This window comes from Fulvia fulva, chromosome 4, assembly GCF_020509005.1.
Source record: "Fulvia fulva chromosome 4, complete sequence".
NCBI classification, from domain to species: Eukaryota; Fungi; Ascomycota; class Dothideomycetes; order Mycosphaerellales; family Mycosphaerellaceae; genus Fulvia; species Fulvia fulva.
This window is the reverse complement of record NC_063015.1, coordinates 2,908,609-2,930,995: the sequence shown is the minus strand read 5'-3', so window position 1 is coordinate 2,930,995 and position 22,387 is coordinate 2,908,609. Positions and strand designations below refer to the sequence as shown.

Sequence of the window (22,387 nt, the reverse complement as noted above, 5' to 3'; positions counted from 1 at the left end):
CGTAGTTCTACGCGTGTCGCGTTGGTTCGTGTCAATGTCGTGTCCACCGTCGGTCTTGGCTTCGAGCTCGTTCCGTCAACCTGATGACCTTTCTTTCCTCCTTCAAGCGACCGAAACAATATCATCCAACACATTACATTCATTTCAAGATAGTCTACTGGCAAGATACACTGGTTGTATGTCCTGAAGATGGCTGAAACGCGAAGCAGCCTTATCCCAGCAACATCAATACCAGACAAAGTACCATGAAAGTCAACCATACGCACACCTTCGACTTATCACGCGACGCAACACCAGTGTATGATGTCGCTGTTTGGCTTCCTGATGCTCTCGTCGTGGGTACAGCAATGGTGCTGCCGCTGGCGACGATGTTTGAAGAGCCGACTGATACTGGAACGTCGCCAATGGTCGTCAGAGCTCCGGGCGTCAGAGCATAGGAAGTCGTTGCGTCCACAACAAGCACGCCAGAGCCTGATGGATCAGCCAGGACAGTGCGCGAGGCGACTGTAGCTACAGCAACGAGATCCGGAACCAGGGAAGTACTCGCCGAGAGCGCAGATGCAGTTGATGCCAGGACGGGTACTGTATCGTGCTACTGCCAACGACAATGTCTTCGGCGCCTATGGATACTGGCACCTCACCGATGCTAGTAAGGGCCCCTGGCGTAAGAGTATAGGAGGTCATTGCATCCGCCACGATGACACCAGATCCAGAAGGAATAGCTACAATGGTCCGTGAATCGACTGTGGCTATGGCAGTGGGATCGTGTTCCATGTTATCCTCCGTGATCTGGCTTCCTGTTAATGCTGGAACAGGGAGGGTGCTGCCATCAATGACAATATCCGAGGATCCGACTGATACAAGCACATTGTCGATGCTAGTTTGAGCGTCAGGAGCAAGGTTGTATGTACTCGTCGCATCAACAACCACGATACCCGGACTCGACGGATCCGCTCCAATTGTCCGCGATCCGACCGTAGCTATTGGTAAAGCACCTTGGCTCACGCGTGTGCTTTGCATTAGATCCTGGCCCTCGGCCGCTACGACTGCTGGTCCAACTGGCCTGGCCATAGGTATTGTGCTCTCGCCGAGAACCACGTTGGCCGGTCCCACCGAGAGAGCCATTCCACCGACAGTGGTCTGGATGCCAGCGACCACAACTTGAGTGGACTGCGCATCAAGGACGGTGACGCCAGACCCGGACGGACCGGGTATGATAGTCTGTGATCCAGCTGTAGCTATGGCAGAAGGGTTCTGAGCCTCGACACTGCCTTCCTTCGTGTTGGCTGACTCACGAACAGCATCCGCACTGCTAACAACCGATCTCAAGTCTTCTTGGACTGCGTCAGACTGCAGTGTCATTCCCAGCGCGGAAGCAATGATATCACCAATGTTCGCCATGGTCGCTGGCGCCGGGTTGGTCTGGTCTTGTCCCACGCTTGGGCTGGCGGCTGACTCGAGCACGCTGAGGGCGTTGTGAGTAGTGGTCACTTCTGCAAGCCCTTCATCAGCCAGACTGCCTCCGAACTCCCCATCTGATCCTGGCTGCGGTCTCGATGGCGAGTTGTCCTGTGCTGTTGGCGCAGGAGCGGAACTCTCCGCCGGATCTTCTGTATTGGAGAGGCCAGCCTCTGCTGGCGTCGGCCACGCGACTGGAGCCACTGCCACAGTCGACGGGAAAGGTGAGGCTGGCGTGTCGGGAGCAGCTCGTCCACTCGTAGGCTGCTCAAACGGGTCTTCCACCACAGGCATTGGTGTTGGCGTCACCTGCTTTCTGACCGATTCTGGCGCCGCGACTGAGCCAAAAGAGGTTGTGGTCTCAAGCAGAAAAGAAGCAATGTTGACACTGGTCAGAGGTGCGGCCATGTTCGGTTGATAGCACGACTCTCTGACTGCTGAAACGACGCCTCCTGTGCCGAACCAGCTGGTAACGTTGTTCAGGTCCAATCTCCTTGCAAGATCAAAAGCTGGCTTCATTGTCCACCATATACCATTGGGATCATTCGCATCGGCTGAGCCGGGCACGAAAGTCGGTGTGTTCGTTGGAGTCGGAAGCGGAGATTTTGCCCCATCATTGGTGATACACAGGACTGTCCCGTTCTCAGTCAAAGGCACTTGGCCTTTCCATCTCTGAAAGTTCTGAATTTGAGAGAAAGGCGTAGGATAAGTACTACAGCCAGCATCAGTGAAATCATCTGGGCATGCGCTTTCGTGCGCTGCAGGACCTGGCTTACAATGTCTGGTTGTCACCGTTCAGATCGAATACAGTTTGGGTTTTAGGTGCGTAAAGGGTGGACCCGAAGAATGTCCCGTTCCTCTGCCAGCCATCAGGGCCGTATTTCTCCCCAGAAACGACTGCAGATGTGGTTAACAATTTGGTAGTAGTCGAGGTGCGGTTTCTCTGCCGGTCGACCACGACAATCTCGGTGCCTGGATCGTCAGTTTATCAAACAGCCCCACGACATTGCTGACGGATCTGCACCTACCGACTACCACAGGAGTGGGAGAGAGATATGACCACGTCCACTGTTGAGACAGGATGAATCTGTAAATGCAACATGCCTCGCACGACTTTGTCGCCGTACTGACGCCCGTCAGGTTGGCTGGTGTTGACGGTCCTTTTCCGTCGCCGCCGCCGGGATTATTGTAGTATTGGGTCCAAGTTGGACCGAAAGCAGTGAAATTGCAGCTCAGAGCTACTGTTGGAGCGGGCGCGCTGACATTGGGAAACGCTGCGATGAGGTCAGGACTCTCGTTTTTCGCTGAAAGATGCCCAGGTTTTGCATATAGAACTATCTTACCCCACGTGGTTGCTGGCGTGTACGGGTCATATGCGATGGCTGAAGATGTACCGACGACTAGCAAGACGAGGACTGGGAACATGATGCTCACTGAAAAACTGCGAGATGCCACGAGGAAGCAGTCAAAAAGGCTGACATGTTCTGGGCCACTTGATCTGGATTGTGTACCAACAGTGCGACTGGAGGTGCGGACGTGTTCTGGTGCAGCATCAGTCGCACTACATGCATATTTACAGCAGGTAACACAGCATCGACTTCGCCCAAACGCAACCAGGAACCAGGGGGAGGGAAGGAGCCAAGCTACGGGCAGAGATGTAGCCCGTGAGCCACCACCGACACGTTGAGCTGACATGCTATGTGTCGTGTAATTTGTCGCCCTTCTGCCCCCGGGAATTCTTTCGGCATCCCTCGCACTTCCAATGAAATTCGTTGGCCGCCGGCGCGGGCTGTGTGACTGGGTGGCTTTGCCAAGGCAGTCAGGCTGAGTATCAATATACTGCATATGCACACTGCGCGACTCGGTGCAGCAGTCATGTGGTCAGGATCAGGGCGAGTATTGACATAGAAGCAGCGTCAGAAGAACCCTGCAGCCCAGCTACATGGACGTTGGCGCCCAATGTAAGGCGTCGTGCTTTCGCTCGCTAACACGCGGGGGGCCGCGCTCGAGAAGGATCTTATGTCGTGCAACACACCTGAGTTGTGAGGTCCGGGGCCGATTCTTAGGCAGACCTGCTACGCCTGGACTCTCGAATCATGCACTCTGTGAGGGGTCATACTTTACTCTTCTTTGCGACGGCCTGTACACCAGGCATGATGCACAATTATTTGGCTGCTTTGCCATTCTTTGGGTCTCGAGGACAGTTGAAGCTGGGGCCGCTGCACAGCCGCTTTCAATCCCGCCAAGTCAATACTGGGAAGGGAATGATGGCCATTGGTCTACTGTCTTTCTGGACGTTGGCACCCCAGCACAGCAGGTGCGACTGCTTCCTGGAACCTCAGCGACTGCTGGAGATGCGATCTGGGTCGTGCTGCCAGAGGGATGTTCTCAGGCCAATCCAAGCCTCCCCGAGGCAGACTGCGATGAAGCACGAGGCGGGTTGTTTGAACGCAATAGCTCCACCACCTGGACCACTTCTCGACTCGCCACTTCTCGACTCGCCAACGGAGGTCTATACGAACTGGATACATATGAAGAGTCGAAACTGGGACTCAACGGCAATGCCTACTATGGCTTCGATACTGTCAGCTTGAGAAATGGACTGCCACTGCTAAGTGGTCACCTCGTGGCCGGCTTTGCTACGAACGATTTCTGGCTTGGCAGCTTGGGCCTCAGTCCACATCCGATTAACTTCACTACACTCAACGAACCTTTTCCCAGCCTCTTGGGTCGTCTTGTCAATAACAGCATTGTGGCAACTACTTAGTGGGCATACACAGCCGGTGCTGTCTACAAAGAGCCGCCAGTCTTCGCAAGCGTAACCATCGGAGGTTGCGATGCCAGCCGCATGGACGGAGAAGGTATCTCAGTACCTTTCGGACCCGACATCTCCCGCGACCTCCTCGTTAGTCTGCAATCGATTACCTTCAATACGCTCGGCAGCGCACCTCTACTCACTCAAGGAATACATACATTCGTGGACTCCCTAGTGACGCATCCTCGGCTTCCGTTGGAGGTCTGCCAGGCGTTTGAGGCTGCTTTTGGATTGGTCTGGGACGAAACCACCGAGCTTTACTTGCTCAACGACACGGCACACGAGCGACTGCGTGCTCAGAATCCGACTTTCACCTTCACATTGAGTCTGACGCCCGACAGTTCTGTGGGAGGCAACGCCACAACTACGATCACCCTGCCCTACGCAGCCTTCGATGTCAATGTCACTCACCCCTTTGTCAATGCTAGTCAGCCATACTTTCCACTCAAAAGGGCCCAAAACAGCGCCCAGTATACCCTTGGACGTGTCTTTCTGCAAGAGGCGCACCTTGTTGCAGACTACGATCGTGGTAATTTCACGATTGGCCAAGCAGCTTTTCCTGGGCACTCTACCACGGATCTAAAAACAATACTCCCGCCTGGCTTTGTGGCTGAACGTAAGGAAGTATTCTTGAGCACTGGTGCGATAGCTGGTATAGCGGTCGGTGTGATTCTGACCATCTTGCTGCTACTGGGACTGGCGTTCTACTTACGCCGACGAAGCTCAAGACTGCGCAAGAAAGCTGCAACTTCCGAAGCTGCTAGGCAAGCGGCTGAACATGAGAAAAAACATATCCTAGATGAAGCTGATCACGGGGTTCAGGAGTTAGATAGGAGCCAACTGTATGAGGCATGTGGCTCCACGGAGCATTCGAAACCAGGTGAACTGGCAGGACCCGAGACCGGCAGTAGATCGGAGCTTGCCGCAGGAATTTTTCACCCTAACAAGAAAGATGGCACCTACTTGTACGAACTTGCCGGTGGAGGTATTGCAGCTTCAGAAATGGAGGCAGGGGTTGACAGGAGTGCGACATGATGCCTGGTCAAGCTGCAGACTATTGTATCACCAATCATGCCAGCCTCGATTGATGCCAACAAGTGCACGCCACAAAGCTTCATCGGTCTCACCTTTAGGTAGAGCCGGCTCATGTTCACCTGTGTAGCCATCGAATGGCTTTCTGTCAGGTCGACAGGACTGGACGTGCATATCCTCACTCTCGCTTGCCACGCCGCCTTCCTGGAAGTACCGTCGAATCGCTCTGCCAGTACACATAGACGGGGCTGCATGCGAGCAGTGGCCTTCGGACTTTTGATGCAGGATTGAGGCTCTTTTCGAACGCTCGGCCATTTTGAAAGCATTCGGTAGCGGCGTTGCCGGATCTACGGTGTCTGCAATGTATAGAATAGGGTGTGCTGGGTCGTTTGTGAAGTTGCCATCGTAACGGTATGCTGGACGAGCGTGCCATGCAGTACATGGAGTCATGATAGCTGCCCAGCTCTCGCCAACAAGCTGACTTTGACCCGAGACCTTATCAATATAGCTGCGAAACTCCTCTTTTGTCTCATTAATTCGTGGCGACCCGTCTGAACAAGCAATGCCAGCTGGACCACCGAAGTCAAGACCAAGGTTGACCACTGGCTTCACACAGTCGAGCAACCAAGGTCCATTCTGTTTGCATCCATCGCTAGGTGGCAGCCTCAGCTCAGAATCTGCAGCTCGCTTTTGCTCCGCCAGGATAGTTGCTTGGCCCTCCGATAGCTCTCGCAGAATCTTCGGGAGCTCTGTAAAAGCGTTCAGCGGGTTGTAGACAGCGAACCTGAAGCGCTTCTGCAAGTCGCTATATGTGATGATCACTGGTCCGCCATCGTCATCCGCTAGGACTGCGATCGGCTTGTTCTTCAGCAAAGCCATGGTCTCCTTGATGGAATTCAGGATAGCGCTCGGTATCGACCAAAGCACAATTCGTAGGCCCTCCTTGGTAGCAGTATTTTGCCAGGAGCGGCAGCATTCGATCGACTTCGTATACATTCGAGGACCAGCGAGCCCCCATGTAGTCTTCTCCATGCACGACTCCATCCAGTACCATTATCTTGATGCGATCCGGAAACATTGCGGCAAGAGTACTGCCAATTACGGTGCCATAGGAAAAGCCCCAGTACTGCACCATTTCTTTGCCAGGGGCATAGCTCGTACGTTCTCTCGTCTCGTCAATCTCAACGCCCGACATGCCTGAGGCTTCAGGAGACAGAGTCTTTCTGCCTCTTTCGCTCGCCATTGACCATGCCGCTCGAAAATCTCGACGACGTCTCTCGCAACAGCAGCCGTAGAGATATGCTTAGCGAGCCCATCACTATTAGCTCTTCTGCTGCAACCTTCAGCCACTGCTCTCTTGCTAGCCCAGAGATTGTCGAACGCGATGTTGGAAGTATTGAACCAGCCATAGGTCTCCTCGGCGATGTTATGAGCTGCAGCAGTTGTATGATCTGGAAAGCAAGAGAGGATAGGCCTGGTGTTGTTAATGGCTCGCGGGTCGAAACCGATGATGTCGAAGTTCTGTCGGTGTTAGCACAGCAGCAAAGGCTATGGTGTACTCTGATTACCTTCGCACTGTCTCGATCAGCATGTGCTCCTGCAGAAAGTATCGTCCGGACGTGATGACCGCCATTCAGTATCTCGTCCACACCTGAGCCTCCTGGGCCACCTGGATTGAGCACAACCGCACCACCATAAGTTGGGTCGGTCACTGGCACAGTTGCTTCGACTTTAATCACAGCTATCTCTACAGTCCTATCCGCCTCGAAAGTCGTCCCCTGCCAGTCCATCGGAACCTGGAGCCTGGCACATTCAAAATCGCGGAAGCATGGCTGCCATACGAAGTGCTTGTGAGCCTCGATCTGGTTGCCAAATTAGCGTGCTGCCCAGACAATGTCACGGTACTCTAACCGTATCCCAGTCGAACCCAGCAGGACTCGTGAGAGCCCCACCCAGCGATTTCTGGCCAGAGAGCCACGAAAAACCATCGGCCATGGCCTTGCTGATTCTATGGACGAGCATTCTCGCACAACGGACGGATAAGGTTGGACATCGTGCGTGCCACTCTTCGCAAGATCATGGTCATTTCGGCCACTCTATACAGATCAGAGACAGTCAGCAATTTCAAAGCATAATGTATCAGTATCAGTAGGTTGAGTCGCGTTGGAAGAGATGTGAACATGAGTGAGTGGCGTTTGGGTTGTCAATGTGCCTCGTCTCGAAGCGAGACGCTATATATATAGCCGAGCCGACCGCAGGCTTTCTTTCAGCTGCACGTGGACCTTTTTCCAAACATTTGCAACCGTTATTCGAGCGCAGTCTAGGTATACACAGCTTCAGTGCTCTGAGTGGTCATAGCATTTACTACAACCGCCAGTGCTCGCCGTCATGGCCTCGAAGCGCATTCAGCATCCCGCTACGCCTCGCATCCGATGCCGAGTCCAAAGGACCACACGTCCCTGGCCCCATTCACTTCTTGCCCGTGTTGACAGCCTTCCAGGCGGCCGCGCCCGGTCCCCTCACGCCGCTCTTCGCGTTGTCACCCGGCTGGGGCAAACCTCGAGCCCACCAACCCTTGCCCTTGTGGGTGTAGTCTTCGTCTGGGTGCTCGTCGACCCAGGCAGTGTTGAAGCGTTCGCCCCTACTCTCGGTGTAGACACGACGAGCAGCCTGCTTGGGTGGGTTGGTGTTGGCTTTAGTTCTGATAGGTGTAGCAACGTCGCCTGCCTCGTCCTCGTTCTCGTCACTCCCTTCCGAGTCGTCTTCGATAGTAGCACGACGAGCAGCGGCGCTGTCGTTTCTCTTTTGGAGAACAGCTGCTGTACCACGGTCCTCATCCTCCGCGTCTTCCTTGTCTTCCTCATCCTCTCCGTCCTCGTCCTCACCTCCGTCCGCAGTGACAGGCTTCTTGCCACCTTCGGCAGGCAAGTAGAAGTTGCCTGTCAATGCCTCGTCCTGCATCGCGCTGATGTGCGACGAAGTCAGACCGCGCTGGCCCTTCTCGGCTGTGACATCAGCGCCTACACCGAGATAGACACCGTCCTTGACGATGTTCTCGTTGTCGATCTGTGGGATGTTGGCCGTGATGAAAGCGTCGGTATCGATGTGCTGTGCGTTTCCTTGGTCGGTGTCGACCATGGCCGAGCGACTGAGAGGGCTGCCATCGGCGGCGGTAGGTCCTCCAGTTTGTGGAGCTGCGCCAGAAGCAGCGCGGTTGACGGGACTGTTGGAAATCATTGGTGCCTTGGTGGCAGTGTAAGGAGGGTAGTCTCAAAGATATATACGAGTTCGATGACTTACTGAATGTATGAGGTAATAATATTGGTGGTGATGGTAGTATCGTGGTCAGCCGTGCTGGTCTCGATGTTGATGTCGCGGATTTCCAAGGTTGTGTCTCTGTGAGGACGGGCTTTTAAAAAGCAAGTGGAATTGTTTGCCGTTGCGGCGAAACATCGGCGGATTGACAATTTGCACGTGAAAGCGGTGAATGCAAACTTCCTGTCCACGAAATAGCGACTAGAATCGTCGATGACACGCTGTAGCTCTAAGAAAGTGACAATGAAAGAACCAAAATGCTGTAGTGTATTCGCGTTTGTGATCAACGTCCTCATGGACTTTATTGTATAGAAGTGCCCACAAACAGCAAACGTGACTCGACAATGGGTCTGCTGCTCGTCCTGACTGCTGCTATGAAGTCTTATTAAGCTGCTTTAGCCGAGTAAAATTCAAAGTGCTCCGGTCTTTGTATGATAGCGATGTTCTACATACACCATGCGAGTCTTACCTCACGGTCGACTATGCACTAAATGACCAGCATTTGTGCTCCGAATCCTCTCTCGATCCCAGGACCCCATCATTTCTCGACGACCCGTTCAAGGCTGAAGGCAAGAGAGTGAAGCCACTCGACTATAGGCAATTCTCTATCTTCCACTGGAGACATCGAGTCGTGCTTCTGAGGCTCGCTTGACTCGTCGCCCTTCTCATCAACACTAGGGGGATCCCCAAAACCCTCAAAGTACGTATCCGAATGGAACTGTGACTTATGGACGAGACAAAACCGGCGTTGCGGCTCAGCTGTTGGTATTTGTTGCTTCTTGGTGCCTTTTCGAGGCTTGCGCTTTGCCTCAGGTCTCGAAGATAGCCTCTTTTGGACCCATTTCAGTGGGTCGTTTCTCAAGAGTGTACGGGGTAGAGCTTGTTGTTGTGCACGAAGCACTTCGTTGTGGTACCACTTGTCGTTAGTACCCTCGATGTACTTCTTGATGATGTCGCAGGCCTCCTTGAAGAGCTTATGGTCGTCATCGATGACCTCTCCAGTCTTGGCATCACAGGCGCGCCAACCTCCTGGGGTCATCGCGATCAACTCCTGTTGCAGCAAGAGGTTCTCCTTAGCGTACTCCTTCAAAGGTTGCTTCATGTGCTTTTCAAGGTTTGTTGCATTGTAGATGTCTGGCTGACCCATCAAGCTGAAATTGGGCGGGCCCTTGGCAGGCTGATTGGTCTTATCAGCTAGCAGACTCTGCGGCGCCAGTACTGTGTTCGCGCGCGTCGTAGCGGCGATGACCGCCGTGCCGTCACCGCGGTACTTGTGCTTATCCGTAGTCGAAAGCGTGATCTCGGTGTCGTTGTAGAACAGGCGCTTTGGTTCGGTCTTGTATGCCGTGTCGTCGATCTTCGTGACAATCTTGCACACCTTTGTTGTAGCCATCCTCGACCCGTCATCGCCACTCATCTCCCTTCCCATGGCTAGGTCCTGCATCTGTCGGAAGTGCAGAGCAGTCAGTCCTGACACTGGGGACATGCCTACTGTTCGCCCGTGTACCAGCGATGCCGAAGCTTGAGCGGCGAAGAAGTCCCTCACGCTTATTCTCACGCTGTTGTCAATGCCGTTTCCTAAAAGCTCCGTCCGAGATAGAGGCTTGGTGTCAGCGGGAATGCACTCCAGAACACGCTCGGTCGCAGTCGGGTCGTCGTCGTCGTATCTCTCCAGCTCAGATGCGTCCATCAGACCCATTGCCACAGAATCCTCCAGAGCTTGGTAGGAGCGCATTTCATGGTGCCTGACGCGGTTCATTTCATGGAAGTCCATGCTGCCAAGTCTGTCAATGCCGTCGCTGAAATCATCCCGATCTTCGGCAACACCTGGGCTATCTTGTTGCGAGTCTTGCGAATCGCGGGTTGCTGTCGACTCCCCGTGTGTCTTAGCCGGGATATCGACTGCTTCTTGTCGCATAGTGATAGAAATGCTGTCTTGTGCCACGATTAGTTCAGTGGGACTCGATACTTGTGCTGGTAATGGAGTAAACAAGCCGCGACTCGCAGATCCGACTGTCGCTTTTGCTATGTCTGTGGCCGTTGACTTCGAGACTATGGGAAGGACTCAGTGCTATTGTGTGTAGAACTGCGGTTCGAGTTCTCGCCTGCTAGCAACAGTCTTGATTGATGAGGGACAAGGAGACGAGTGCCTTTATCGTGATAAGGACGGATGAGAAATATTTGAGGCGGACACATCCGACAACACTCAAGGGTGTCATTCGACGCCTGAGTACTGCATACTCACTTCCCCGAACTCTTCACTCAAGGCAAATCAACGGCCATATTCACTCCACAAACGCGTTTCCCAACAACGCCAAGGCGATGGCAGTGAGGATGAGCACATCACTGCTCTGCGTATATACCTTAAGCCATACACGCCATATTTGCTTCACAGTGAAGTGTAAGACACAACTAGAGCAGGACAGCCGAGACACGCCTCAGCCACGCCGACGTTTAGACATGCGGGAGCAAGCATCCCAGAGGCTGCTGTATCGTAATGTAGCCATTTTGTATCGAGTGACACCTCCAGCACACTGGCTGCGAAGACCCAGTTATGTATCAGGCCATAATCGGATTGGTGTGCTCACACCACGAAAGTCGTGCAGAGTAGCTCCCGTTTAGGGCAAGATGCGATGATCTAGTCTCGTTCGTGGACCGGAGAGCACGATGTCGTTCTTGTTAACAGCCATCATGGTAGTCTATACCCTCAGGATGTAGTCAAAATTGACTGCTTGATGCATCGTTAGCTGCAACCTCTGCAGGAGCGCAGCCTATCAAAGACCGTGAGCTTGTTCCAGCTGTAGCGTAGGTCGATTCTTCAAGTCCAGGTCCCATGTCGGAGGCATGCGCGAGCTGAACGTAAGCCTAGTATCAGCAACATCATTAACATATATTATGCCTGGAATAACTTCATCGTGCCTTTCCTGATCACCATTAGCATTACAATCAGCTTGCACTATCATGGATCGTCTTAACAGGAAGACTCTGACGACTGCTGCGAACGCGATGTACACATATTGGTACGCTTCAGCGGTATCATCAAGGCCAACGTTGCTGCTGCTCCATGGTAATCCAGATCCTGCCTCTTTATGGTCTGGGCTGGTGCACGACTACCTCCTGTCGTACGATTATGGCGTTCTCGCTCCAGACCTGATAGGCTTCGGCGACAGTGATAAGCCGGAGGGACTCCAGCATTGCAAGGCGAGCTCAGACTGCAGCGATCTTGCTGCGGCCCTCGACAGCGAAGGACTCGACAAAGTGATCCCGGTGGGACATGACTTTGGCGCATTGCTAGCGAGCAGTAACTCAACATTCCACCCGGATCGTATCACTGGCCTCGTCACGCTGGGAACCGCGCACATACCACCCTCGCCATACTCGTTTGACTTCGAGCAGCTTCGAATCATGCAGGAGAAGTATCTCGGTTACTGCCAGAGCTGGTACTTTCCCCTCTTCACGTCCGAGAAAGGATAAAAGACAATTGACGCCCACGTCGAGGAAATGTTTACCAGGCTACATGGAGGAGGTAATCGAATGAAGGACCTGTGCTGTGTAGAGGGCGGGCTGGGGAAGTGGTTGCTCGATTCTTCCAATGCTAGTAAAGAAGTCCTGCTGTATGCTAGAATCAGGACTTTCGTGCTGGGCGGGTAGACCGAATGAAGTGCAACAGCTTTAGAGCACCCCTAGACTGGTACAAGGCGGTCGTGCAGAACCTAGATCTGCAAGTAGAGCAGGAAGCATTGGCGAGTGGCCGCCATGTCGTCAACGTTCCGTACTTCTTCATTGCAGGACTCCAAGACCCTTTTTCACCGGCCAGTGCGGTGCAGGGTCCTATGAGCCAAGGCATATTGCCGAACATGATGCAGAGAGAGGTGGATGCGAGCCATTGGTGCATGCTGGAGAAGCTAAGGGACATTGGCCTAGCCATCGTAGAGTGGCTCGGAGAGCAGTACTGCTGGCAGAAGATATGTCGTTTCCTGCATCGATCATTGCAGAGCTCGAGTATCCCGCACTTAGTGTCATGCAATGTTTGAAAGATGTGTTCGTGCCGTGGCAAACATGCCCAGAGAGTTAAGAGGGGCTTACAGCATACCAGGAACTATTGTACCTAACTCATCGAGTCCTTCTCGTTCATATATATTACCAACATATATATATAGACTTCGACAAATCATATAGAATACTGGTTTCATCGACGAGGACCATTCAATCGACAGCCCTTATCAAGACGAGCAATCCACTCAAGCAGCAGCGACCCGCCTGCGCTGGCGGCGGCGCAATCGTGGTACAAAAAACCCCAAAACTGAGGTCCCTTTCCCCTGAAGGCAGACCCTAAAGTTGCGGAGTTGCGGAGGACAACTGCCCAATTAGGAAGCGCGACCCCGAACAGCAGCGAAGGATGGCAACCAACGAGAGCCACAGCCTTGCGAACATTCTGCACCAAGAGTCAAACCGGGGAACAAACCAAGGAAAAACCCAGGACACAAGCCAAGGCCCACTACATGGAAAGCAGAGGCCAACGACAAACAACATAGCGTGGACGACCCTATGTACGGAGGCGGAAAACCTACTAGGGGATGACGAACACCCAGCCCGGACATATAAGAACACTATAGCACAGCTACTAGGAGCGCTAAAAGCGCTATCATACTAAATCCCGAAGACAATCCAACAAGCAACACAGAAGGCAGCCCAGAGACCAACTATATAGGCAATAGTAGCAGTAGGCAAGAATTAACCCCCTCCGAAGGCAAGCAAGGCGGTACGCCTATACATTACTAATCCGGCGGAGAAACAAGAAATCGCAGCCCTAATAAGCAAGGAGATTGTCGACCAAATCGGCCAAAAGGAGGTAGTTAGAGCGAGGGTAGAGGCAACAGGCGTAGTGAGACTCTTTACCGTATAAGAGTCTAATAGACGAAAGCTAGAGACCTATAAGGAGTGGACTACTAAAGTCGCGAAGTCGGTACGAGTCTCCTACTAACAGTATACCGTCATCGCCTACGGGGTCCCTAGGACATTTAAGGTCGAAGACCTTCCCCACCTCTAAGTATAGAACTAGAACACCTCCCTAGGAGTACGACTAACGAAGGCGGCATAGCTATATAAGACAGTAGACCGAGAAAAGACGCATTCATCGCTTATTATTTAGGTAGAGACAGCGGAACAAGCTAACTAGATACTAGACAATAGGCTATTCTAGAACTACGAGAGAATAGACACGGAGATCTATTAGAGCAGCTATAGGGTACTACAATGCTTCTAATGCTAATAGTACGGTTATATAGCCCTAAAATACGGGGAGAAGACCCTAAGGTGTCCTCACTACGTAGGCCTATACTAGGGAAGGGAATGCCTAAAAAAGGAGAGCAGGTATATATACTACGGCAGAAGGCACCTAGCGTATTCAAGCTAATACCTAGCTAGAATAGTAGTATAAGAACGAGCGAGATAAGCAAGGATCTCTATACTAGCTAGGTACCCCTAACGACAGTAGGAGGGACCTACCGTATATAAGGGCTTCGAGCCGAGTAAAAGGAAAAGGGTAGAAGAGAGGAATAAGGGAACCTAACCGTAAACGTATCTACCTCCCGGTAGGCCTCGATACCTTAACCGGGCCGCTAACGAACTAGGCTAAATACGAATCTTTAGGGCGCCCTAGCGGCCCTAGGGCTAGCCGGATAGCGAGATATAGGCTTAGGAGATATAGTAGGTTAGCACGGAAATGGACCTTACGGATAACGAATAATACTATACGACGACATTACTATCGTATAGTATAACGTAAACAAAAGTAGAGATAAGGTCTAGCGCTACTTTCTATAAGAGCTAGACCCGCTACGGCACTACGTTATTGCGGTATAGGAACTATAGATCAACCCCTACGTAAGACTCCTAGCCACTTGTAATGACCGGAGATACTATACCGTAATCGCGGGCTAACGAGGCGTTATCCCGAGGACATATATATACGTAAGTAAGACTATAGACCTAGAGTCGTAGAAGGTTATACTACCGTAGTAGGGCAACCTAGGAGACATAACATCAATCTAGATCGACACGACATAAGGCCCTATCTAGATCTATAACGTTTAGAACCCGCTACCGCGGGGTCGGACGAGTAGGGAACTAGGAACCCTCGCCTACCTAGAGCGGACCCTAAGCCAAGATATAAAGTAAGTACTCCTCGGCGACTTCAACCTCTACTATCTATAGTAGGGACTCGAATTCACTCCCCCGTACGCGTTTCTAGGGGGAAAGCTACTAGATATAACCGCACGCTACGGAATGGCCTTAGTAATACTAAAGGGAACAGAGACGTAGAAGGCCCGTACTAGTATAAGTACGATCGACCTATGCTTTCTATTACGAGAACTTGAAAAGAGACTAGTCTAATACCGACCGAACTACGCGCTAGAAGCCTCCTTAGACTATATCCCTATCTAAACGACGCTAGGGGTGAAGGCGATAGAGGAGCTAGTAAGCGAACTACGCCGTAACTAGAAGAAGGCACGCTAGGACGACATAAGAGGCTTCCTAATAGCGAACCTACTATAGTATAGAGAACTCGAGACGATAGCCTAGCTAGATTAAGTAGCGGAACAGATTACCTCGGTTATATAGCAAGTAGCGGAACAATATACGCCGTTACTCCGGCCCTTAACGTAGTAGAAGGCCTTCTAGACCCCTAAATACTCTACGAAGGTAAGGGAGGCTAGAAGGGCAAGGCGACAGTAGACGAAGGAGCACACCTAAGAGACGTAGGAGCAATACTATCGCGCGACATAAGAGAAGAAGGCATAGATAAGACGCGATAAGCTATAGGACTAGAGAGCGACGATCGGGCTCGTTATAGAAAACTCGGAACAGATATAGAGACTTGCTAAATAGGCACGACTACCTAAAGAGCAACAAACCCCTTACTTCCCCCTAATCGTAGACCGCGAAGGGATTGCCTAGGCTACGCCCCGGGGCAAGGCAAAAGTATTAGCCGACCATTTCTTTTCGACGTAAGTAGAGGTAGACCTTACGGATGTCGACCCGAGTATATACCCGGAACCCCTAGACATAGATTAGGCGGTTAGCTCTAATATAGTAACAGGAGTTATAAGTAAGCTAAAAGGACGAAAAGCCCTAGGCCTAGATAGGATACTAAATATACTACTAAAAGAGTATAGAGAAGAGATCGCGCCGAGCCTTATAAACCTATTTACCGCGTACCTACGGCTAGGGTATCACCCGAAGCCGTATAGAGAGTCTATAACAGTAGTGCTACGTAAGCTATAGAAGGAGGACTATACTTAGCCCAAGTCGTATAGACTAATCGTACTTCTAAACACGATAGGGAAGGTCCTAGAAAAGATAGTAGCCTAGAGACTTACGTAGCTAGCCGAGGACAACCACGTACTCCTAGTAACATAGATAGGGGGAAGAAGCTAGCGATCGACACTAACAGTAATAGAGCTAATTACGGAGCAAATTTAGACCCTCTAGTACTACGGTAGGAACCGAGCGGCGTCCTTACTATCCCTCGACATCGTAGGAGCCTTCGATAACGTCTTATACTAAAGGCTAATATATATCCTATAGCAGAAAGGCATCCCCTAGTAGGTAACGACGTTCGTCTACTCCTTTCTCTAGGAACGGACAACATACCTAGTCCTAGGAAGGTACACGTCCGACCCGGTAAAGGTAGAGGCTAGAATACCTTAGGGATCTACTCTCTCCCCTATCCTATTTCTAATATTTATGTCTGATCTAATCCCCCTACTCACCTCTCCGCAAACCTTAGTATCGGGGTTCGTAGACGATATAAACATCCTAGCCTAGTTAGACTCGATAGAAGAGAACTGTCGCCTCCTTGAAGATAGGCACAAGAAATACGAGGAGTAGGCAAAGAAGTATAGTGCCCGGTTCGCCCCTAAAAAGTACCAACTTATATACTTTAGTAAAGCGAGAACATACTATAATATAAAGGCGGCGGTAAGAATCTAAGGCTACGAGACTAAGCTATTAGCGGAGCTACGAGTACTAGGGATCTAGCTCGACCCGAAGCTAAGCTAGAATATATAGATTAAGAAAGCCTAGAGTCGAGCGTAAGTTAATAAAGCCTCGATAAAGAGGCTTACGGTATCTATATAGGGAGCAATATTCGACAAGGTAAGAGTAATATATAAGGCGATCGTTAGACTAGCTATGTTATACGGGGTATAGATTTAGGGAATAGGAGGCGTAGGCAAGCCGATCCCGAAACGGATAGAGCAACCCCTAAACAGGATATAGGTAGGTAACCTACGTAGGGTACTAGGCGTATATAAGACAACGTTAATAAGCACGGTAGAAATAGAGACAGGAACACTACTAATCGGCTAGTATATCCGGGGAATAAGAATTCAATACGCGGTAAAGACGACAGATTACCTAGTATAAACCACGATCTAGGAGGCAAAGAATAAGATAGAAAGCCGCTACCGGAGAGGGGCCGGACATAGGACAAGCCAAAAAGAGGATGACCTTACTACCTTTACGGCCGTATAGACAAGCACCGAATAGCTAGTACGAAAAGAGGAGGAGCGTAGGACTCGCTAGGCCGGCGGGAGTAAGGCTAAGACCTAAAGCCTAGTAGAACAGATAGCGAGCTGCCTATAGGAGTAGGACTAGAGAAGGAAGCCCCCTAAGACAATAGGCCCGATAGCGCTCCGAGCCTTCTAGAGACATAATTACTAGCTATATAGGGACCTAATAAGGGCCGAAGTAAGTATAGCGATCCAAATCAGGTCCGAACACATTAGATTAAGGGCCTACCTGTTCAGGAGACGCGTACTAGACATCTATAGCCTAGCCTACTAGTGTGGCTACCTATCGCAAAACCTAGAATATATGCTACTACGATGCCCGTAGTAGGCGAGAGGTAGGGGAAATTGGAGGTACTAAGCGGGAAGGAGAGACTATAAGTCAATTATTAGGGACAAAGGCAACATTCGCCGAATCTCTTAGTAGATACTATAGTAGGGATACCTCTAGTAGTTTAGCCTCGCTAGCGAGACGGAGGAGTAGATAGATAAGAGGCGGAAGCTAGGGGGGTTGTAGATAGGGTAGTTATCAGGGCAGGCCCATGACACTAGCGTACCCCTAATAAGGGAAATTTAAGACGATAACTAGGAGGAAAAGACAGGCGGGAAGGAGGAGGGTGTTACGGTCTGAAAGGTGGGAGAAGCTCATTTGTCAGACAAGCGAAGAACGAGGGGAGATCACTAGGCAGCCAGTGTATTGGAGTCACTTGGGTCACTCGTGAACGAGGTGACTCAGGGTCACTCGTGAACGAGGTGACTCAGGGTCACTTAGGTCACTCGTGAGCGAGGTGACCGCGCCAAGACATAGTACTATATAGACGACGCTCCTTTGCAAGTAGATAGGAGCCTCGTGCTCAACTCATTTTAAGTATACACCATATACTGTTTGGGACCACTACCTTCTCAACGAGTCAGAGACATCACTGCAAAGATCCAAGCCCGGTTGGGATAACGTACAGCGGTTCCTAACAACTTTGAGCACCACTACCAGGGCCCTTTGCATATGTCTGGGAGAGACGCTACCCGGAGTCCGTCAAGACAAGGAACGCCACAGTCAACTGGCATTACGGAACGAATGAGCGAAATGTCGATTACAGGAAGCAGCAAGAACAACAACGCTCCTATGAGTATGCTGAACTCACAGGACCACTACCGTGCACCTAAGGTGTCTACGCCGGAGACGTTCGACGGGACCAAGGACAAACTGGAGGCTTTTCAACTGCAGGTTCAGTTGTACCTTCACTTCAACGCACACCAGTTTCAAGGCGAGGCCAGCAAGGTCTTGTACGCCGCATCCTTCCTACGAGGAAAAGCAGCTAGAGGATTCCGACCATACCTCAAGGACTGGCTCCACAACCAGGGTGAGGGAGGGACACCGAAGACGGAAACTCGAAAAATTTTCCACGACTACGACGAGTTTGAGACGAAACTCGATGATCTATACGGGATACCGAATGAGGAGGTATACGCCGACCGACATATCCGACAACTTCGACAGACCACTTCTGTAGCGCTGTACGCCTCAGAATTCCAAGGATATGCCGCCGACCTAGAATGGAACGACGCAGCATTACGATCGCAGTTCTACCTCGGGCTGAAGGACAACGTTAAAGCCGAACTATCCCGAAACGCCAGCGTTGTGACGCTAGGGGCGATGATCAAGGCAGCAAAGGAGATCGACGAAAGGCTCCAGGATTTGAGGTACGACCGACACGTACAGCCTGGATACCAGAGACCCGCCGCGAGCGGAAGAGGGGGCTTCAAGGCCAGAAGTCAGGACCCTAGTTACGGAGACCCAATGGAATTGGACGTAACGGATCGTAGGACAGGAAGGGGGCTGAAGAGCAAAGGTTCCACCTGCTACGTATGTGGCGAGCAAGGCCACTTTGCAAAAAACTGCAAGAAGAAGAATATGGTTAGCCGCGAGTTCAACGCAATGATTCGCGAAGAGAAGACATACCAGGAATGCGAGAACTTCTTCTCGAAATCTGCTTAGCAGAAACGACCTGACGACAAGGCATCAAACAGCGGCTTCTTGATTTGATGACCTAAGGACTAGAAGTCAACACAACGACACGGATAAACGACTACTGGAACACGACTTACGAAGGCGCCTCGGGAGGAGGATCAGAACAAAAACCAGACCAGGAGAAAGGGGACGCTACACCGACGCTTTGGAGGCTCTTCTCCAGCTCGGATGCGGACAGGTGGACGACCCGAGTATCGTCTCCCTCGGCGGCGAGCTCACGATCCAAGCAACGGAGTTTTTCTTCTTCACGGGCACGGTTCTGCTCGAGTACTTGGCGCTTCCTGGTGAGGATCGCCCGGACCTGCTCCAGTTGCTGCAGGAGCGATTCCTGTTGTTGCTCCGCCAGCTCGATTTCTCTTTTTATGGATGCTTCGGTCCGATCTATGGCGGCCCACGACGTACGGACACAGGCGCGACCTCTACGGACACACTCGGAACACCGCGAGTCGGAGCCAGGCATGACGAAACACAGACGCAACTTCGAACAACAGTTCTCGCAGGGGGACTCGGCCAGGTGATTCTGTCGCTCGATGCGGGAGGCACGAAGTTCGCGTTTCTGTGACGAGGAGGAAGACATTTTGGACAAGCTAAGGAATGAAAATGATGGGACATTCGCTTATATCATCATGACACGTGATCGTTGGGACACCGATCCTGGGGAGGGGGATGGTGTTACGGTCTGAAAGGTGGGAGAAGCTCATTTGTCAGACAAGCGAAGAACGAGGGGAGATCACTAGGCAGCCAGTGTATTGGAGTCACTTGGGTCACTCGTGAACGAGGTGACTCAGGGTCACTCGTGAACGAGGTGACTCAGGGTCACTTAGGTCACTCGTGAGCGAGGTGACCGCGCCAAGACATAGTACTATATAGACGACGCTCCTTTGCAAGTAGATAGGAGCCTCGTGCTCAACTCATTTTAAGTATACACCATATACTGTTTGGGACCACTACCTTCTCAACGAGTCAGAGACATCACTGCAAAGATCCAAGCCCGGTTGGGATAACGTACAGCGGTTCCTAACAGAGGGGTTTTCACTAACACGGTTTCTCCTCTATATATACGAAAACAAGATAGCATAGCTGTATAGGCCAAAGGGCACTACAACAGCTTAATGAAATATCTATCTATCTATATTACTAACGGACGTTGTACAAGCGTGGATGAATGGTTCGAATGCCGGAAGTGCTGATAATAGCCTGTGCTCAGCCTCATCGACGTCCACGGCCACAAGATTCTCTTGGCAGAAGCTAGGCGAATTCAAACACTGATCTCGAGAGTCCCACTCGGACCTCTTTCCTCTTCACAGAGAAAGCTTGCGTCGACACCTGAGGCACGAAGGTTCGGACCAAAGCTTCCGGCACAGGAGCGACTGATTTAGGAGGTAGAGCGGTACAGCGTGCTGAACAGATTGTTAGCGGCCACCACTCTTCTTATGGGTGTTTCAAGCTTCATGTTGATGACAGAGTGTACGGTATACCACCGATTGATGCACATTGTTGTAATGTGAAAGACGCGACGCGGACAGAGCGAGGTCGTGTTGTGTCTTGGCAAGCATTGGCCCGTGTGCCTTCCCGAGCCGCAGCTTTCACAACGATTTCCTTTCTCCTTCCTGATTCGCACACAAAGCATTAACATGTCATTGATCCTGACACCCAATCGTTCAAGCTCATGTTCTCTCGTCGGCCTCGATGACAGTATTTGTGTAGGACATTATGGACGAAAGCTGTCGATGGGGCTTGTACAATCGAACAGATTTGTGACTACGCGATAGGACAGGGCAAGAGTACAGGAGACGGAGGCCGAAATGACTGCGATCCCGTGAGATACTGTCATCAAGAGGGTTTCCAGGCTCTTGAGTTCTAGCCAGGTCTTCCACGTTCCCAGAGCATCACGACGAAATGCGGCAGTAGAATGGAAGACGAAGCACGAACGACTTTCGTTCTTAGCAGACTGATATCCACGCTATCAAGAGTATGCTCGGATAGCAGGTTGCGTGCAAAGCTCCCTGATGTCCGAACGACGCAACTCTTCCAGGCCTTACGCTTCTCCGATGCCCGGCTATCGTTTGCCTGGCCGCCTTAGAGCTCATCGCCTTGTAAGATCTCCCCTTCCTCATCACATGCTTTTCTCTCCTCACTCGCCACCGCCCATCTTCTCCTCAATCTCCTTGATCTTCGCCGGCACAGCCGCAATCGTCGCAGTCCGATTCGCTCCCATCAGCTTGATATACTGCGGCCGAACACCATTAATCGTCCTGCCCTTGAACTCCTTATCATCCTTCCAGAAAATCTCATTCAGCCTGTCCGCAACCTTGACAAACGTCATCTCCGGATCATCTCTCACGAGCTTCAGGAGCGCGAGGTTCTCGGCATCGGTCCATACCGGCGGGATGTCGTGGTTGTGGTTACCCTGGCCCTTCTTGGGGGTGGAGCTTCCCTCGCCGGCGTCCTCCGCGGATGGAGCTGGCTTGGCGGACTTGCGGGCGGGCTTCTTCTTGCTCTTGCTGGTGGTAGTGCGTGGGAGGGGGAGGCCGGCTTCGCGGAGCTCTTCGATGCGTGCTTCTTCGGCGAGTTCGCGTTCGGCGGCGAGGGAGTCTGCGGCGGAGCCGAAGGAGGTGAATCGGAGTTTGGCTGGGTGGCCGTCTTCCTTGAAGGCGATGTGGTTCTGTGCGGTGCGGTGTTAGCTTACACTGGCATGAGGCGAAGAGGTAGGGACTGGAGTAAGTCTAGGTAGCTGTGAATTAGGGATTGTGGCGGTGCTTACCTCGCTGTTCTCTTCTGGTGCGGCCATTCTGTTCTGATGCTACTGTGATGTTGTGATGTGTTGTGGTGTTGTTGGTGATTCTAGAGGTTGCAGGGAGGAGGAATGGCGTTGAAGAGGCGTTGTATTTGGGCGGAGCTTTGAAAAGGAACAATTTCACTAGATCACAAGAACACATGACCTTCCTCTATTAGCATGTGCTACTCGACACATAACACCCAGTGAATAGAATAATGGCACTTCATCACATGCCAATAGTCTCTATGCATCGAGGCCCGCCCCCAAGAAGCCATAGTGTCTATACCGCTTGAAATGCGCGCCTCAGACCATGCTAAAAACGCAGCGGACGTACTGTCGAGCTGGAAAGCAAGCTGTACCGTCACAGCAAGCGACATATGCCAGTA

The 22,387-nt window shown here is 51.7% G+C and overlaps 8 protein-coding genes across 8 annotated transcripts; 2 read left to right on the top strand and 6 right to left on the bottom strand.

Annotated features, from left to right (window-relative positions):
- Positions 1 to 510: 510 nt before the first annotated feature.
- CLAFUR5_04615 (uncharacterized protein) lies at positions 511 to 3,303 on the bottom strand (the record flags this gene model as incomplete). The annotated part of the gene is made up of 4 exons (XM_047903763.1): positions 511 to 2,170; positions 2,235 to 2,430; positions 2,487 to 2,732; positions 2,802 to 3,303. The coding sequence occupies 4 exons, from the start codon at positions 3,301 to 3,303 to the stop codon at positions 511 to 513; spliced, it is 2,604 nt and encodes an 867-aa protein (XP_047760126.1).
- Positions 3,304 to 3,400: 97 nt separating this feature from the next.
- On the top strand, positions 3,401 to 5,308 carry CLAFUR5_04614 (uncharacterized protein; the record flags this gene model as incomplete). The annotated part of the gene is made up of 2 exons (XM_047903762.1): positions 3,401 to 4,195; positions 4,226 to 5,308. The coding sequence occupies 2 exons, from the start codon at positions 3,401 to 3,403 to the stop codon at positions 5,306 to 5,308; spliced, it is 1,878 nt and encodes a 625-aa protein (XP_047760587.1).
- A 27-nt stretch (positions 5,309 to 5,335) lies between these two features.
- Positions 5,336 to 6,184, bottom strand: CLAFUR5_04613 (uncharacterized protein; the record flags this gene model as incomplete). Its single annotated transcript, XM_047903761.1, has 1 exon — positions 5,336 to 6,184. One exon carries the CDS (start codon positions 6,182 to 6,184, stop codon positions 5,336 to 5,338), a length of 849 nt encoding a protein of 282 aa, XP_047760373.1.
- Positions 6,185 to 6,403: 219 nt separating this feature from the next.
- On the bottom strand, positions 6,404 to 7,327 carry CLAFUR5_04612 (uncharacterized protein; the record flags this gene model as incomplete). Its single annotated transcript, XM_047903760.1, has 3 exons — positions 6,404 to 6,826; positions 6,874 to 7,167; positions 7,217 to 7,327. 3 exons carry the CDS (start codon positions 7,325 to 7,327, stop codon positions 6,404 to 6,406), a joined length of 828 nt encoding a protein of 275 aa, XP_047760375.1.
- Positions 7,328 to 7,774: 447 nt separating this feature from the next.
- CLAFUR5_04611 (uncharacterized protein) lies at positions 7,775 to 8,542 on the bottom strand (the record flags this gene model as incomplete). Its single annotated transcript, XM_047903759.1, has 1 exon — positions 7,775 to 8,542. One exon carries the CDS (start codon positions 8,540 to 8,542, stop codon positions 7,775 to 7,777), a length of 768 nt encoding a protein of 255 aa, XP_047760128.1.
- Positions 8,543 to 9,158: 616 nt separating this feature from the next.
- CLAFUR5_04610 (uncharacterized protein) lies at positions 9,159 to 10,538 on the bottom strand (the record flags this gene model as incomplete). Its single annotated transcript, XM_047903758.1, has 1 exon — positions 9,159 to 10,538. The coding sequence occupies one exon, from the start codon at positions 10,536 to 10,538 to the stop codon at positions 9,159 to 9,161; it is 1,380 nt and encodes a 459-aa protein (XP_047761017.1).
- A 1,043-nt stretch (positions 10,539 to 11,581) lies between these two features.
- CLAFUR5_04609 (Epoxide hydrolase A) lies at positions 11,582 to 12,654 on the top strand (the record flags this gene model as incomplete). The annotated part of the gene is made up of 3 exons (XM_047903757.1): positions 11,582 to 12,078; positions 12,133 to 12,258; positions 12,291 to 12,654. 3 exons carry the CDS (start codon positions 11,582 to 11,584, stop codon positions 12,652 to 12,654), a joined length of 987 nt encoding a protein of 328 aa, XP_047760900.1.
- An 8,702-nt stretch (positions 12,655 to 21,356) lies between these two features.
- Positions 21,357 to 22,013, bottom strand: CLAFUR5_04608 (uncharacterized protein; the record flags this gene model as incomplete). Its single annotated transcript, XM_047903756.1, has 2 exons — positions 21,357 to 21,887; positions 21,987 to 22,013. The coding sequence occupies 2 exons, from the start codon at positions 22,011 to 22,013 to the stop codon at positions 21,357 to 21,359; spliced, it is 558 nt and encodes a 185-aa protein (XP_047760899.1).
- Positions 22,014 to 22,387: the final 374 nt, after the last annotated feature.